General features: G+C 41.3%; 1 protein-coding gene across 3 annotated transcripts in view; it reads right to left on the reverse strand.

Moving 5' to 3' along the window:
- Positions 1-16,554, reverse strand: part of togaram1 (TOG array regulator of axonemal microtubules 1) — a 105,244-nt gene that overhangs the window by 51,678 nt on the left and 37,012 nt on the right. For 2 of the 3 annotated variants that reach the window (XM_078234164.1, XM_078234162.1), the window contains exon 3: positions 4,190-4,321. The exons of the other annotated variant lie outside the window; for it this stretch is intronic. In XM_078234164.1, the coding sequence (XP_078090290.1) occupies positions 4,190-4,321 (132 nt within the window). The remainder of the gene's footprint in view (positions 1-4,189; positions 4,322-16,554) is intronic. 3 annotated transcript variants of the gene reach the window in all.

The raw sequence follows: 16,554 nt of genomic DNA on the forward strand, positions 1-16,554 counted from the left end.
TTCTATTCCTTACTGGAGATCACATTAGACCATAAAGGTGCAGAAGTAGGCTAGTCAGTCAATCAAGTATGCTGCTCCATTCAGTTAGATCATGACTGATCTGATATGACAATTTTCAACTTCACTTTCCCATCTTATCCCCATAACTCTTGATTATTTTACTGATTAACATTTCTGAAGATGTACACCACATATTTTTAAAACTTAACAAGGCAGAAGTAACAAAATCAAGTTTGTTTCTACTCTATCCCACAAGGTAAATAGAGCAGATTGGTGATATGCCCAATGTGCGTACTCGGACTCTGCATTTGCTGAACAAATGGTTCTCACAGGTTCAGGCAATGAACAGTTTGGAGGTTTGCACGCTCTCTACAAAATATCAACTTCACTGGTGTGTTAAGTCGTTAACTACCAAACAAAGGTCAAGTAGGTGCACAATAAACGGTCCTTTTAAAGATGTGTGCATGTGCAGCTGCACAATAATCCAGTGCAACAAACAGGCCAGGCATAGTGAAGGGACATGAGGGAAAAATGTTCAGCAATAAATACAAACATTAGCAGTTCTCCCTTTTCAAATAATAGTTGATTATTTTTGTATTAAAACCGCATAAAGTGAATAACTCAAATGAAAACATACTTAATTCTGAAGCTTGGCTGAAATAATGTTCTTGGAGGCTGAATTTATTTGTGAGACAGGGGAACATTTGCTGGTGGTTGGGAGGGGCGGAGAGAGAAAATGTACAACTTGAAATAACTCACTATCATCAATATTCATTCCCTTTAGAACTGATGCACAATGGCAGTAGTATGTATCTACAAGATGCACTGCAGCAACATGCCAAGACTCCTTAAACAGCACCTTCAAAACATTTACTACCGAGAAGCTCAAGGGCAGGAGATACCTGGGGACACCAACACCTTAAAGTTCCTCTCCAAGCCACACATCATCATGACTTGGAACTATATTGTCATTCCTTCACTGTGACTGCGTCAAAATCCTGGAACTCCATTCCGAACAACAATGTGGTGCTCGTACAACACATGGACTGCAGCTGCACAAGAAGGTGGCCCACCACATCGAGCGCAATTAGGAATGGGCAATAAATGCTGGTCTATCCAATGATGCCCAAATCCCATGAACAAATAATTTAAAAAATAAATTGTGTTGTAACCTTTGATGTGGCACCTTATTAAATGCTTTTTGGAAATTTAATTACACCACATCCACATGTTTCTCTTTGTCCACAAGGCTTCTTACTTCCTCAGAGAATTCTAATAAATTAGTCAAACATGATTTCCCTTTCACAAAACCATTTTGACTCTGCCTGATTGCGTTGAGATTTTCTAATTGCCCACTATACCCTCCTAAATAGATTCTAGCCTTTTTCCGATAACAGATGTTAGGCTAACTGTACCTTCTTGCTTTCTGTCCTCCCTCCATTCATTAATTTCCAATCCTGATGGACCTTTCCAGAATGTAGGGAATTTCGGAAAATTAAAACCAATGCATCCATTATCCCCCAAGTCAACATTACAACAACAGGTTATTTGTTGTATGCAAACTGACTGCCAACTTTTCCATAATACAACATAAGGCGATGTGTCTTGGGACCGAAGTAGGCCATTTGGTCCATCAAGTCTGCTCCGAGATGCAATGAGATCATAACTGATCTGATGTGCTAATTCTCAATTCCACGTTCCCTCGTTATCTTCATAAGCCTTGATTCCTTTACTGATTAAAAATCTGTATCTCAGCCTTGAACATACTTAACACCCCAGCCTCTATGGTAAAGAATTCCACAGATTCATTACTCCTAGAAGAAATTCCTCCTCATCGGTCTTAAATGGGCGACCCCTTACTCAGATTATTATGTCCTCTGGTCCCAAACTCTCCAACAAGGGGAAACAACCTCTCAGCTCTATCCTGTCAAGTTCCCTGAGCATCCTGTGTGTCTCAATAAGGTCACCTCTCATTCTTATAAACTCCAATGTGTACAGGTCCAACCTATTCAACTCTCCTCATAGGAAAATCCCTTCATACCCAGGATCAAGCTAGTGAACCTTCTCTGGACTGCCTCCAATGCCAGTATATCTTTCCTTAGATGAGGGAATCAAAACGGTTCAGAGTATTCCAGGTGTAGTCAACCTAATGCCTTGTATAGTTTTAGCAAGCCTTCCCTATTTTTATACTCCATTCCCTTTGAAATAAAGACCAACATTCCATTTGCCTTCCCTATTACCTGCTGAACTTGTATGCTACCTTTTTGTGATTTATGCACAAGGACCTACAAATCCCTCTGTACTGCAGCTTTTTGCAGTCTTTCTCCATTTAAATAATATTCAGCTCCTTTATTCTTCCTACCAAAGTGCATAACTTCACATTTTCCTTTTATATATTCCATCTGCCAAGTTTTTGCCCACTCACGTAACTTTGTCCCCCTATAGATTCTGTGTCATCCTCACCACTTGCCTTTCCAGCCACTTGTGTCATCTTTAAACTGGGCAATAGTCCAGTTTCTTTGTCCAAATCATTAATATATTTTGTAAATAATTGTGGCCCCAGCACTGATCCCCATAGCACTCCATTAGTTACAGGTTGCCACCCTGAAAATATCCCTCGTCTCAACTCTCTGGTCTTCTATCAGTTAGCCAATCCTCTATCCATGCTGATATACTACCGCAACACCATGGGCTTGTATCTTATTAGGTAGCCTTTTGTGCGATACCTCATTGAATGCTTTTTGGAAATCCAACTATATTACAACTACTGGCTCCCCTTATCTATCCTGCTCATTATCACCTCAAAGAACGCTAATAAATTTGTCAAGCATGATATACTATGATTATATTATGTATTTCTAAATAAGCTGCAATTGCATCCTTTACAATTGACTCTTAACATTTTCCCAATGACAGATGTTAAGCTAACTGGCCCACTGTTTATCTCCTTCCCTTCTTTAAGTGTTACATTGACAGTTTTCCAATCATCTGGGATTCTTCCAAAATTTAAGGATTCTTAGAACATTACCACCACTATCTCTGTCGCTACTTCCTTTGATATCCTAGGATGCAACTCACCAGTTCCACGGTTAGAATGCTATTAGCGTCTTCTACTGTAAAGACTGCGCAAAGTATTTATTTAACTCCTCTGCCATTTTTTGGTTCCCCATTATTATTTCCCCAGTCTTGTTCTCTAAGGGGCATATGTTCACTTGGGTTCTTTCTTCCTTTTTATATATTTAAAGAAGCTCTTACTGGCCATTTTTATATTAGTTACTACTTTATCCTCAGTTTATCTTCACCCTCTATTATTTTTTGGTTATCTTTTGTTGGTTTTTAAAAACCTTTTCCACCTCTGGCTAACCATTAATCATTATGTTTTTTCTTTCAGTTCAATACTATCCTTAACTTCCTTGGTTAACCATGGTTGATTTATCCCCTTCCGAGAATCCTTCCTCACTGGGATGGATCATTTTTGAGCCATGGGCTATTTTCATAAATGTCTGCAAGTGTTGATCAACCGTTATTTCTGCTAAATCCCACCCTAGTCCACTCCAACCAACTCTGCCCTCATTCCTTTTAATTATGCTCATTTAAGTTTAGCACAGTTGCTTCTGACTCAAGTTTCTACAAGTGATTACACTTCAAAAAAAAAACTTCATTGACTGTGGAGCATCCAGAGATCATGCAAGGCACTATATAAATGCAAGTCTGTTTTATTGACTCCTTCATTAGATTAAAAAAAGTTTTCATAAAATTACTCAACTCAGCTATTATTCTGCCTTTGAATACTTGTTCCAGTTCAGATATGGCTCTGTATGCAAACAGTATTCTCAAAGTTATAAATAGCTACCTCACTGAACGATTATGTTAAACTTTCGACACTTAAAAAAGGTGTCACTTATAACACATTATGGTTATCATAGTGCATTGTATCAGACAGTAGAATCAATCTACAGTATCACTACTTGTTGAATCATCTAATTTTAATCAAAAAAAGCAGAAGATGGTCTAAAGTCATTACAATTTCTGAGATTATGCTGTTTTATAGCTTTTATGGTTTACATTACATTAGCTCCTTAATATGATACTAGTTTGTCACATACTACAGGTGTAATGCCACATTAGGATAGCACAGTAGCTATTAAAAAGAATTTAAACTAATTAGTAATTAATAAATAATGGATACCTTTGTCATGTTTTCCGTTTCCTAAAAATTGTAGATCAGAGTCCACACTATGACTTTGTGTATTTAACATTCTGGAGGAGCCAAACGGTATCCTCCTGATTAAAGGTTGAGACTGAAGTGGTTCTCCAAAGCCTAGTGATAAAAAGTAACGTTATTTTTAGTGATTATTTATAGCATTTTTTTCTATTGCAAATTGAGATTAAATCATTGTACTTGTCAAAGTAATAAAATGGAGGCTCCTATTTCAATTCCATTATTCAACAGAAATAAGTTCATTTTTTTGAAAAATTGAAATTGAATCATTTTTTGGGATTTATTTAAAGAAAAAGCATTCATTGTGATATATCATTCCCTGGCTAAGAAGTCATGCCAGCAAAGACCTTACCATCATGCTTCTGCAAAAAATATCCTGTATTTAGAAGACAAGGAGAATGGCCTGGAGGATGATTGGTATTCCCTGATTCATTCCCCGTGGCAATACACTAACTAATCATAGCCACCTACCTTGTTTGAATTTAAACAAAAACTTAGCTGATAAATGTTCCCATGTACATTCTCCAAGGCACTGCCTCTATCAAGAGTCCACTTGCTGACAAATCAGCATTCTCTTCTCACGCAGTACAAATTGTTCCCTATACAATTGACATTCTTTTGAATTTGTCATGATGAGTGGAAGGCAGAAAATCTCTTTTCTCAGCAATACTTTAACATATGTCCTCGCCCTCTCCTCATACCACTTTGCAAAATCCAAGGAAGGATGGATTTTAGCAGATGAAACCAGGAGCCTGATATGCATACGGCCAATAGCTGACTATCAAGTCTTGTTTCTAAAATGAACCCCTTAAAAAATAATTCTTGGGAGTAAATTTAAAAATATGGTGGTTGTAAGTCGGCTATGTCTGCTTAAATAGCATAAAGAGTTAACAGAACGTTGGCCGATATCGCAAGGGAGTTAAAATTCAAAAGAAGAAATGATGCTTCAATTCCACAAAGCTTACATCAGACCCCCTCTAAAGTACTGTTACATATTGCCTTTGACAAGGTCCCGCATGGGAGGTTAGTTAGGAAGGTTCAGTCGCTAGGTATACATGGAGAGGTAGTAAATTGGATTAGACATTGGCTCAATGGAAGAACAGTAACAGTTTTAACAACACCAGGTTAAAGTCCAACAGGTTTATTTGGTAGCAAATACCATTAGCTTTCGGAGCGCTGCTCCTTCATCAGATGGAGTGGAAACCTGCTCTCAAACAGGGCATAGAGGCACAAAATCAAGTTACAGAATACTGATTAGAATGCAAATCTCTACAGCCAACCAGTTCTTAAAGATACAGACAATGTGAGTGGAGGAGGGAGCATTAAGCACAGGTTAAAGAGATGTGTATTGTCTCCAGACAGGACAGGAGGCAAGTCAGTGGGGGTTACTGATAGTGTGACATAAAGCCAACATCTCGGTTTAGGCCATCCTCGTGTGCGGAACTTGGCTATCAGTTTCTGCTCAGTGACTTTGCGCTGTCGCGTGTCGTGAAGGCCACCTTGGAGAACGCTTACCCAAAGATCAGAAGCCGAATGCCCATGACCGCTGAAGTGCTCCCCCACAGGAAGAGAACAGTCTTGCCTGGTGATTGTCGAGCGGTGTTCATTCATCCGTTGTCGTAGCATCTGCATGGTTTCCCCAATGTACCATGCCTCGGGACATCCTTTCTTGCAGCGTATCAGGTAGACAACGTTGGCCGAGTTGCAAGAGTAGGTACCGTGTACCTGGTAGATGGTGTTCTCACGTGAGATGATGGCATCTGTGTCGATGATCCGGCACGTCTTGCAGAGGTTGCTGTGGCAGGGTTGTGTGGTGTCGTGGTCACTGTTCTCCTGAAGGCTGGGTAGTTTGCTGCAGACAATGGTCCGTTTGAGGTTGTGCGGTTGTTTGAAGGCAAGAAGTGGGGGTGTGGGGATGGCCTTGGCGAGATGTTCGTCTTCATCAATGACAGGTTGAAGGCTCCAGAGGAGATGCCATAGCTTCTCCGCTTCTTGCCTTCAAACAACCGCACAACCTCAAACGGACCATTGTCCGCAGCAAACTACCCAGCCTTCAGGAGAACAGTGACCACGACACCACATAACCCTGCCACAGCAACCTCTGCAAGACATGCCGGATCATCGACACAGATGCCATCATCTCACGTGAGAACACCATCTACCAGGTACACGGTACCTACTCTTGCAACTCGGCCAACGTTGTCTACCTGATACGCTGCAGGAAAGGATGTCCCGAGGCATGGTACATTGGGGAAACCATGCTGATGCTACGACAACGGATGAATGAACACCGCCCGACAATCACCAGGCAAGACTGTTCTCTTCCTGTGGGGAACACTTCAGCGGTCACGGGCATTCGGCTTCTGATCTTCGGGTAAGCGTTCTCCAAGGTGGCCTTCACGACACACGACAGCGCAAAGTCGCTGAGCAGAAACTGATAGCCAAGTTCCGCACACATGAGGACAGCCTAAACCGAGATGTTGGCTTTATGTCACACTATCAGTAACCCCCACAGCTTGCCTCCTGTCCTGTCTGGAGACAATACACATCTCTTTAACCTGTGCTTAATGCTCCCTCCTCCACTCACATTGTCTGTACCTTTAAGAACTGGTTGGCTGTAGAGATTTGCATTCTAATCAGTATTCTGTAACTTGATTTTGTGTCTCTATGCCCTGTTTGAGAGCAGGTTTCCACTCCATCTGACGAAGGAGCAGCGCTCCGAAAGCTAATGGTATTTGCTACCAAATAAATCTGTTGGACTTTAACCTGGTGTTGTTAAAACTGTTACTGTGTTTACCCCAGTCCAACGCCGGCATCTCCACATCAATGGAAGAAGCCAGAGAGTGGTAGTGGAGGATTGCTTCTCTGAGTGGAGGCCTGTGACTAGTGGTGTGCCAGAGGGATCAGTGCTGGGTCCATTGTTGTTTGTCATCTATATCAATGATCTGGATGATAACGTGGTAAATTGGATCAGCAAATTTGCTGATGATACAAAGATTGGAGGTGTAGTGGACAGTGAGGAAGGTTTTCAAAGCTTGCAGAGGGATTTGGACCAGCTAGAAAAATGGGCTGAAAAATGGCAGATGGAGTTTAATGCAGACAGGTGTGAGGTATTGCACTTTGGAAGGACAAACCAAGGTAGAACATACAAGGTAAATGGTAGGACACTGAAGAGTGCAGTAGAACAGAGGGATCTGGGAATACAGATACATAATTCCCTAAAAGTGGCGTCACAGGTAGATAGGGTCGTAAAGAGTGCTTTTGGTACATTGGCCTTTATAAATCAAAGTATTTAGTATAAGAGTTGGAATGTTATGGTGAGGTTGTATAAGACATTGGTGAGGACGAATTTAGAGTATTGTGTGCAGTTTTTGTCACCTAATTACAGGAAGGATATTAATAAGGTTGAAAGAGTGCAGAGAAGGTTTACAAGGATGTTGCCGGGACTTGAGAAACTGAGTTACAGAGAAAGGTTGAATAGGTTAGGACTTTATTCCCTGGAGCGTAGAAGAATGAGGGGAGATTTGATAGAGGTGTATAAAATTATGATGGGTATAGATAGAGTGAATGCAAGCAGGCTTTTTCCACTGAGGCTAGGGGAGAAAAAATCTCAAGGACATGGGTTAAGGATGAAGGGGGAAAAGTTTAAAGGGAATATTAGGGGGGGGGCTTCTTCACACAGAGAGTGGTGGGAGTGTGGAATGAGCTGCCAGATGAAGTGGCGAATGCGGGCTCACTTTTAACATTTAAGAAAAACTTGGACAGGTATGTGGATGAGAGAGGTGTGGAGGGATATGGTCCAGGAGCAGGTCAGTCGGACTAGGCAGAAAAATGGTTCGGCACAGCCAAGAAGGGCCAAAAGGCCTGTTTCTGTGCTGTAATGTTCTATGGTTCTATATTTGTAAATTTACCCAAGAATTATTTTTTTTTTAAAAAAGAGGTTCATTTTAGAAACAGGTTTTGGATATGTACATCAGATTATCGCAGTTTAAAAGTTCAATTATAACATTGAGTTGCTTAACTTTGTTTCTATTCCTGGAATTCAGATGGTTATGGAATGATCTATGGTGTTTAAAATGACAAAAAGGATTCAGTAGAGTAGATACAGAGAAACTTTCCTCTTGGCAGGTGAGGAATGGGAAGGAATTCAGAAGGCGGATAAAGGTTTTACATTTAGCAGTAGGACATTCCGAATTGAATTTAGGAGGCATTTTGTCATACAAATGATAGTGCAAGTATTGAACTAATTGCCCCCCAAAATGCTGTGGGCATTGAAACTTTGACGCCCGAGATCATTAAGATTTTGGATTAGGCAAAGGCATCAAGGAATGTGGAACACAGGTAGGTAAATCTGAATAAATTGAGAGACAGATCAGCCATGATCTAATTATATGGTGGATCAGGTTTGAGGGGCTAAATGATCATCTCCTGTTTGTATGCTCATCATAGCTTTTATTTAACCTTACAACCTGCACCACTAACATGTGCTATTAGTCGAAAACTGACTCACTAAAATGTTTTTCAATGCTCTTGGTTATTTAGACCGCAATTCTCTCAGCAAGTTACCTCTCGCTTGCACGTCTACTATATTCTAATTGTCTTTCAGTCAACTAACACTGCATTGAGAATACACATTTTTGTTTTCACTGCATCCACTGAATTGTGGTAGTGGTTTCGGAACACATTTTTAAATAAAGTAAATTAGTAGCAGCTTACAATTTAATATAGGATTCAGAATGATACTGTCCAATTAAAGACCACACAATTGTACTTTCAAATAACTTTAAATGTACAGGACTGGCTATTAAGACTGGCTATTAAGACTGTAACAAATTCAACATTATCATCCATCAAAATCACAGAGTAAATCCATCTATAAGACAATGCACTATTACTAAAATCAAGCCTGGTCTTGCCCAGAATACCCATACTTCTTTTGTCAATATAGCATAGAATTCTTTTTCACCATGATGATTTGATATGATTAAGGCAACAAATGTCACGTCTACTTTCACTGGACAACTCTCAATAGAAGAAAGTTTCATTTCATCAATATTGTAGGTAAACAAGTTAAAGCAATGATTGATTTAGTTTTTCATCGTGTTCTAATGCAGGTATCGGATATAGAGATGACTAGAAAAATCTATGACAGCATTCTCTCACTCAACCGGTAGATGTACTCTTCATTTGAAGAAATTTGTCCTTTTGGTGAAAATATACGTGGATGTCTCAGTATTATTTATTTTGTGTGACATGATGTGCTGTTTTATATATATTGGCCAGCCATCACAACAGCAACTACACTTCAAATGTACTTGGCTGTAATGCACTTTGGGACATCCTAAGATTGTGCAATAGAAGTACAAGTTTGATTCCCATCTTTGGTCACTGTGTGCAGGGTTTGCATGTTCTCATGTCTGTGTGGGTTTCCTCCAGGTGCTCCAGTTTCCTCCCACAGTCCAAAAGACATGCTGGTTAAATGCATTGGCCATGCTAAATTCTCCCCTTAGTGTACCTGAACAAGCACCGGAATGTAGCGACTAGGGGATTTTCACAGTAACTTCATTGCTGTGTTAATGTAAACCTACTTGTGACACTAATAAATAAACTCTGTAGATTGGAAATTCTTTATATTCTTTTCCTTTTAATGCTTTTTCCTAAGTAACACCATTAATTCTGGCACAGACGTTTGCAAGAATGACACTCAAAGTGAGACTAACAGTTCTATACACAGTTTCAGACAAAAGCAATTTCATTAAGTAAAAACTATCAAAAATATCAAAATCCTAGAAAACTACTTGGTAATAGTATGAAAATTGATCTGTTATAACCTTCTCGTCAATGAAATTAAATTATCTAGTTTGGGCAAGTTACTGAGTCATTTTCAATCCCATCAGAAATGCTTTTCTCCAAAGCTCTGAAGAATCAAACAGATTCTAAACGTTAACTGTTTCTCTCGCCACCAATGCTGCTAGACCTGCTGAGTTTTTCCAGCATTTTCCGTTTGGATCTCAGATTTCCAGCACCCACAGGATTTTGATTCTTTCTCCCCCCGCCCCCGACCAATTAGCCAAACTTGGTTTAAAATTTTACATTTACACAATAGAACAATTTAATTTTCCTGTTTGTTAATTAGTTATTCTATTCTCCATAATCCACTTAGAATTTTTTTTAAGACAATGGTAGAGATGAGTATATCAAGCCAGTAATGTACCAGGCATCGCCTGAGAACATTTGATATGAAGTTAGTTTCTTAATGTATCTTTGTAGGATAGCGTGTGTTATCTTGTAAGAAAGGGAACTGTGGCTACTACTGAAAGGGTTTTTCTACATCATCTCTAAAAGGGACAGAAACAGTTTATTGAGCCAAAGAACTGGTGAACCAAACCTGATCACGTACAGAGAATGAAGAAAATGGCTACCCTCTGCACACAGGAAAGCACCGTTTGGTATTAGTTATTTAGATTTACATAACTAAGTTACATTTTCAGCTAACATATGTCAATTACTGGCACACTTTGTTCCAGCAATGTCTTTAAAGCAGGCACTTCATCGCAAATTAGTGCCATTTAATCATACCGACACTTGCTTTTACTACATACACCACCAGAAAGAGACTAATAAAGGGGAAAGAAAAGATTACCTAATTTTTGATGAATATTATTAAAACAAAGGCATAGTAATTTGCAAAATCTCCACACTGAAGCACTTTTAGGTCATTTTCTGATTTTTCAATCTATACAATGGCTGTATCTTTCTGATTTGATCACCCTAATAACTACATTTCAATTCTGACCCTTTGCAGAGCAAGGAAGATGAACAAACGTTATTTTTGCATCGGATGCATTTTAGAACATCAGACAAGGAAGCGGCTTAGGATATTTGAATAGCTCATTGTTGTAGTGACTTCGTTAAAATCAGCACGTAGTTCATTCACATTTTAGGTCACACCATTCCTGGAGGTCCGGCTTTCCATACCCTACATCTGGACAGAGAATATTTCCCACAAAGTCAACAGACCTAGTGCTCAAACCAATTGGATGCGTGTTATTTAGAACAAAGAACATTACAGCACAGGAACTGGCCCTTCGGCCCTCCAAGCCTGACCATGCTGCCCGACTGAACTAAAACCCCCTACCCTTCCAGGGACCATATCCTTCTATTCCCATCCTATTCATGTATTTGTCAAGATGCCCCTTAAAAAATCACTATCGTATCTGCTTCCACCATCTCCCCCGAAAGCAAGTTCCAGGCACCCATCCCCCTCTGTATTAAAAAAAACTTGCCTCATACATCTCTTTTAAACCTATGCCCCCTAGTAATTGACTCTTCCACCCTAGGAAAAAGCTTCTGACTATTCACTCTGTTCATGCCCCCATACTCTTGTAGACTTCCATCAGGTCGCCCCGCAACCTCCGTCGTTCCAGTGAGAGCAAACCAAGTTTCTCCAACCTCTCCTCATAGCTAATGCCTCCATACCAGGCAACATCCTGGTAAATCTTTTCTGTACCCTCTCCAAAGCTTCCGCATCCTTCTGGTAGTGTGGCGACCAGAATTGAACACTATATTCCAAGTGCAGCCTAACTAAGGTTCTATAAAGCTGCACCATGACTTGCCAATTTTTAAACTCAATGCCCTGGCCAATAAAGGCAAGCATGCTGTGTGCCTTCTTGACTACCTTCTCCACCTGCGTTGCCACTTTCAGTCACCTGTGTACCTGTACACCTAGATCCCTCTGCCTATCGATATTTTTAAGGGTTCTGCCATTTACTGTACATTTCCTACCTGTATTAGACCTTCCAAAATGCATTACCTCATATTTGTCCTGATTAAACTCCATCTGCCATCTCTCCGCCCAAGTCTCCAACTGATCTATATCCTGCTGTATCCTCCGATGGTCCGCATCGCTATCTGCAAATCCACCAACCTTTGTGTCGTCCGCAAACATACTAATCAATCCAGTTACATTTTCCTCCAAATCATTTATATATATATATTACAAACAGCAAAGGTCCCAGCACCTGAGGAATGCCACTTGTCACAGCCCTCCATTCAGAAATGCACCCTTCCACTGCCACCCGCTGTCTTCTTTGACTTTCTTACTACGTTCTTTGACTGAGCCAGTTTGGTATCCACCTTGCCAGCTCACCTCTGATCCCATGCGACTTCACCTCTGCACCAGTCTGCCATGGGGGACCTTGTCAAAGGCCTTACTGAAGTCCATGCAGACAACATCCACTGCCTACCCTCAATCATAGTCATCACTTCCTCGAAAAACTTGATCAAGTTAGTGAGACACGACCTCCCCTTCACAAAACCATGTTGCCTCTCGCTAATACGTCCACTTATTTCCAAGTGGGAGTAAATCTTGTCTCCAATATCCTCTCCAATAATTTTCCTACCACTGATGTAAGGCTCACAGGCCTGTAATTACCTGGATTATTCTTGCTACCCTTCTTAAACAAAGGAATATTGGCTATCCTCCAATCCTCTGGGACCTCCTCTGTAGCCAGTGAGGATACAAAGATTTCTCTCAAGGCCCTAGCAATTTTCTCCCTTGCCTCTCTCAGTATTCTGGGGTATATCCCATCAGGCCCTGGGGACTTGTCCACCTTAATGTTTCTCAAGAACCCCAATACCTCCTCCTTTTTGATCTCAACATGACTCAAACTATCTACATATTCTTTCCCAGACTCATCATCCACCAAGTCCTTCTCTTTGGTGAATACTGACGCAAAGTACTCATTTAATACCTTGTCCATTTTCTCTGGCTCCACGCATAGATTCCCTCCCCTGTCCTTGTGGGCTAACTTGCTTCCCTCTTGCTCTTTATGTATGTAGAAAAAAACCTTGGGATTTTCCATTATTGACATAAATGGTAACAACATTTGCCTGTGTGGGTGCCCAGCACTCCCAACAGTGCTAAATAAGGCATGACGACATTGGGAGGGACTCCCAAAGTCATTGCATCACATCACTAGATGACATTAGACAGGTGGATGCGAATGCCGGAAGCCACCAATTAAAGAGCCTAGTTTTATGGTCAGCACAAAGGCAAGACAGGTAGGCAGTGATTGCATATTTTCAACTTCCTACATCAAGGGCAGGATAAAATGCTCAGAAAGGATGGAGAAGTGAGGAGGCAGGAGTTTAAAAAGAGTGCAAGTCTGGACATTACTGATTAATTAGTGAAGTATTCTGTTCAATGTCTATGTAGTTTAGGAGACTTACACCATTTTAGGCTTTTACAGACAGGCCTCATCATAATAAAAGGGTGAAACCTCTGCAAAGTCTTAGATTAGAAATGGGCATTGTTTATTCAGCTGGAGGCACTTCCTCAAATGAGGAGAGCGCAGGAGGGGGGAGGTGGTCAGTTGGCTGCAGATAGCATAATATAATCTTCCCTCAAGACCAAGAAGTACAACTTGAAGGGTTTAAAGGCCAGAAAGCCTTGCAAGGGATACGGGCCAGAAAAAGGCATCAATATCCTGCCAGAAGAATTTACAGGCTGCAATCCAGCTACGTTGAGATGACAGAGGTCCAGTGCCAAAGGTGCACTTGGTTCTCAAGGGAGACGGTAATCTCAATATGTGATATGATAGTTCGAAGCTCTTGCTGGGCCTGTGTAGGTGGGCATCGAATGTCAATGATGCTAAAATAACTGTTGTCCTTAATTTTTATACATTCATTTCGCTCCTCAGGTCTGTTGGAGATCTTGTGATAGACTCACTGATCAGAATGATCAATACCTTCATACGTTATAAGACAAACGAGAACAGCCAGGCAGAGCGCTCCAGAGGATTTGCCACTATCGCAGGCTTCAAGGATTCAAAGACCTGTTGATTGCACACGTGTCCATCAAGGCACCTGCTCATAAGAGGTTCCATTCTCTGAATATACAGCTAGTCTGTGATCAACAGCAGCAGACCCTGCAGGTTTGTGTTAGATATCCTGGGAGCTGTCATGGTTCAAATCATTCCATCACTCCCAAATGCCAAGGCTGTTCATTGCCCCTGCATGCTTGGATACCTGATGACTGGGGGATAAAGGATATCCTCTCAAAAAGATGGCTAATAATACTGACCAGATATCCAAGAACGCCTGTAAAGAAGAATTACAACCGAAGACATACCTCCATAAGGGCCATTATTGAGAGGACAAGAAGCCTCCTTAAAATATGAGGTTTCACTGTCTGGGCTGCTCTGGGAAAGCTTTAATATCCTCCAGGACAAGTGTCCTTCATTTTGTGTGCGCGCTGTGCCCTGCACAATCTAGCTCTCACAAAAGGGGGGAAGAAGATGGGAGGATGAAGAATGTGACAGTTCCTGAACCCACCAGGGAAGATTCTAGTGTTGACTTGGAGGAAGGACCTGCTCAGCCACAGGATTATGATGGTGATCCGGCAATGAGGCAGCTTTTGGAAGCCAGGGAGGCTTTGATTCAAAGGAGTTTCCAGTAGGCTTCCAAAGTCAAGACTCCAACTCATTGTAAAGAACCAGTCATTTAGAGTCCCAAAGAATCCCTACAGTGCAGAAGGAGGCCATTCGGCCCATCGAGTCTGCACCAACCACAATCCCACCTAGGCCCTATTCCTGTAACCCCACATATTTACTCTGCCAATCACCCTGACACTATGGCCAATCAACCTAACCCGCACATCTTTGGAGGTGGGAGGAAACCGGAGCACCCGGAGGAAACCCACATAGACATGGGGAGACTGGGCAAAATCCACACAGACAGTCACCCGAGGCCAGAATTGAACCCCAGTCCCTGGCGCTGTGAGACAGCAGTGCTAACCATTGTGCTACCATGCCGCCCACAGAATTCACGAAGCGCACCTGGAACTATCTTCTTGTGTGCTTCCTTCGGAAATGTACTATCCTGTACAATCAATGACTTGTCCCTACAACATATGGACTGCAGCTGTTCAAGAAATCAGCTCACCATCACTGTCTCAAAGGCAGTCCGGGATGAGTAATGAATGCTCGCAGTGATGCGCACATACCTTGAACGACTACATTTGAAAAAAATGTTCCAACAGTCTTGTGTGTAAAGCAATTTCCCCCAAGCTTCTCCTCAATTGGTGAAAATTCCAAATTGTTGGCTCCGTCTTTGACTCATCGATCAGAGGAAACATTCCTTCTTTATTTCCTATCAAAATTCTTTATAATTAAAAATACTGATAGATTTAGGCTGACAGCAAGTTACATTTATCAACAACATTATAATTCTTCTGCAAATTCTTTAATTAAAAATAAAAGTAACCAAGTTATACACAATGCTTGATGTATATGGTAGTTTTTGTGAAAGTTTGAAGTACTAAGTCCAAACTCTTGTTTTCAAAATAAGGGGAAACCAAGAAGGTAGATGAGGGCAGTGCAGTTGATGTTGCCTACATGGACTTTAGCAAGGCCTTTGACAAGGTACCGCATGGTAGGTTGTTGCATAAAGTTAAATCTCACAAGATCCAGGGTGAGGTATCTAAATGGATACAAAATTGGCTTCTTGACAGAAGCCAGAGGGTGGTTGTACAGAGTTGTTTTTCAAACTGGAGGCCTGTGACCATCGGTGTGCCTCAGGGATCAGTGCTGGGCCCACTGTTATTTGTCATTTATATTAATGATTTGGATGAGAATATAGGGGGCATGGTTAGTAAGTTTGCAGAAGACACCAAGATTGGTGGCATGGTGGACAGTGAGGAAGGTTATCTCCAATTGCAGCGGGATCTTGATCAATTGGGTCAGTGGGCTGACGAATGGCAGATGGAGTTTTATTTAGACAAATGCGAGGTGATGCATTTTGGTAGATTGAACCAGGGCAGGACTTACTCAGTTAATGATAGGGTGTTGGGGAGAGTTACAGAACAAAGATCAAGAGGTACATGTTCATAGCTCCTTGAAAGTGGAGTCACAGGTGGACAGAGTGGTGAAGAAGGCATTCGGCATGCTTGGTTTCATCAGGAGTTGGGACATCTTGTCAAAGTTGTATAAGACATTGGTAAGACCACACTTGGAATACTGTGTGCAATTCTGGTCACCGTATTATAGAAAGAATATTAAACTAGAAAGAGTGCAGAAAAGATTTACTAGGATGCTACTGGGACTTGATGGATTGAGTTAGGAGAGGCTGAATAGACTGGGACTTTTTTCTCTGGAGCATAGGAGGCTGAGGGGTGACCTTATAGAGGTCTATAAAATAATGAGGGGCACAGATCAGCTGGATAGTCAATATCTTTTCCCAAAGGTAGGGGAGTCTAAAACTAGAGGGCATAGGTTTAAGGTGAGAGGGGAGAGATGCAAAAGTGTCCAGAGGGGCAATTTTTTCACAGAGGG

This window comes from Mustelus asterias, chromosome 18, assembly GCF_964213995.1.
Source record: "Mustelus asterias chromosome 18, sMusAst1.hap1.1, whole genome shotgun sequence".
Lineage (NCBI taxonomy): Eukaryota > Metazoa > Chordata > Chondrichthyes > Carcharhiniformes > Triakidae > Mustelus > Mustelus asterias.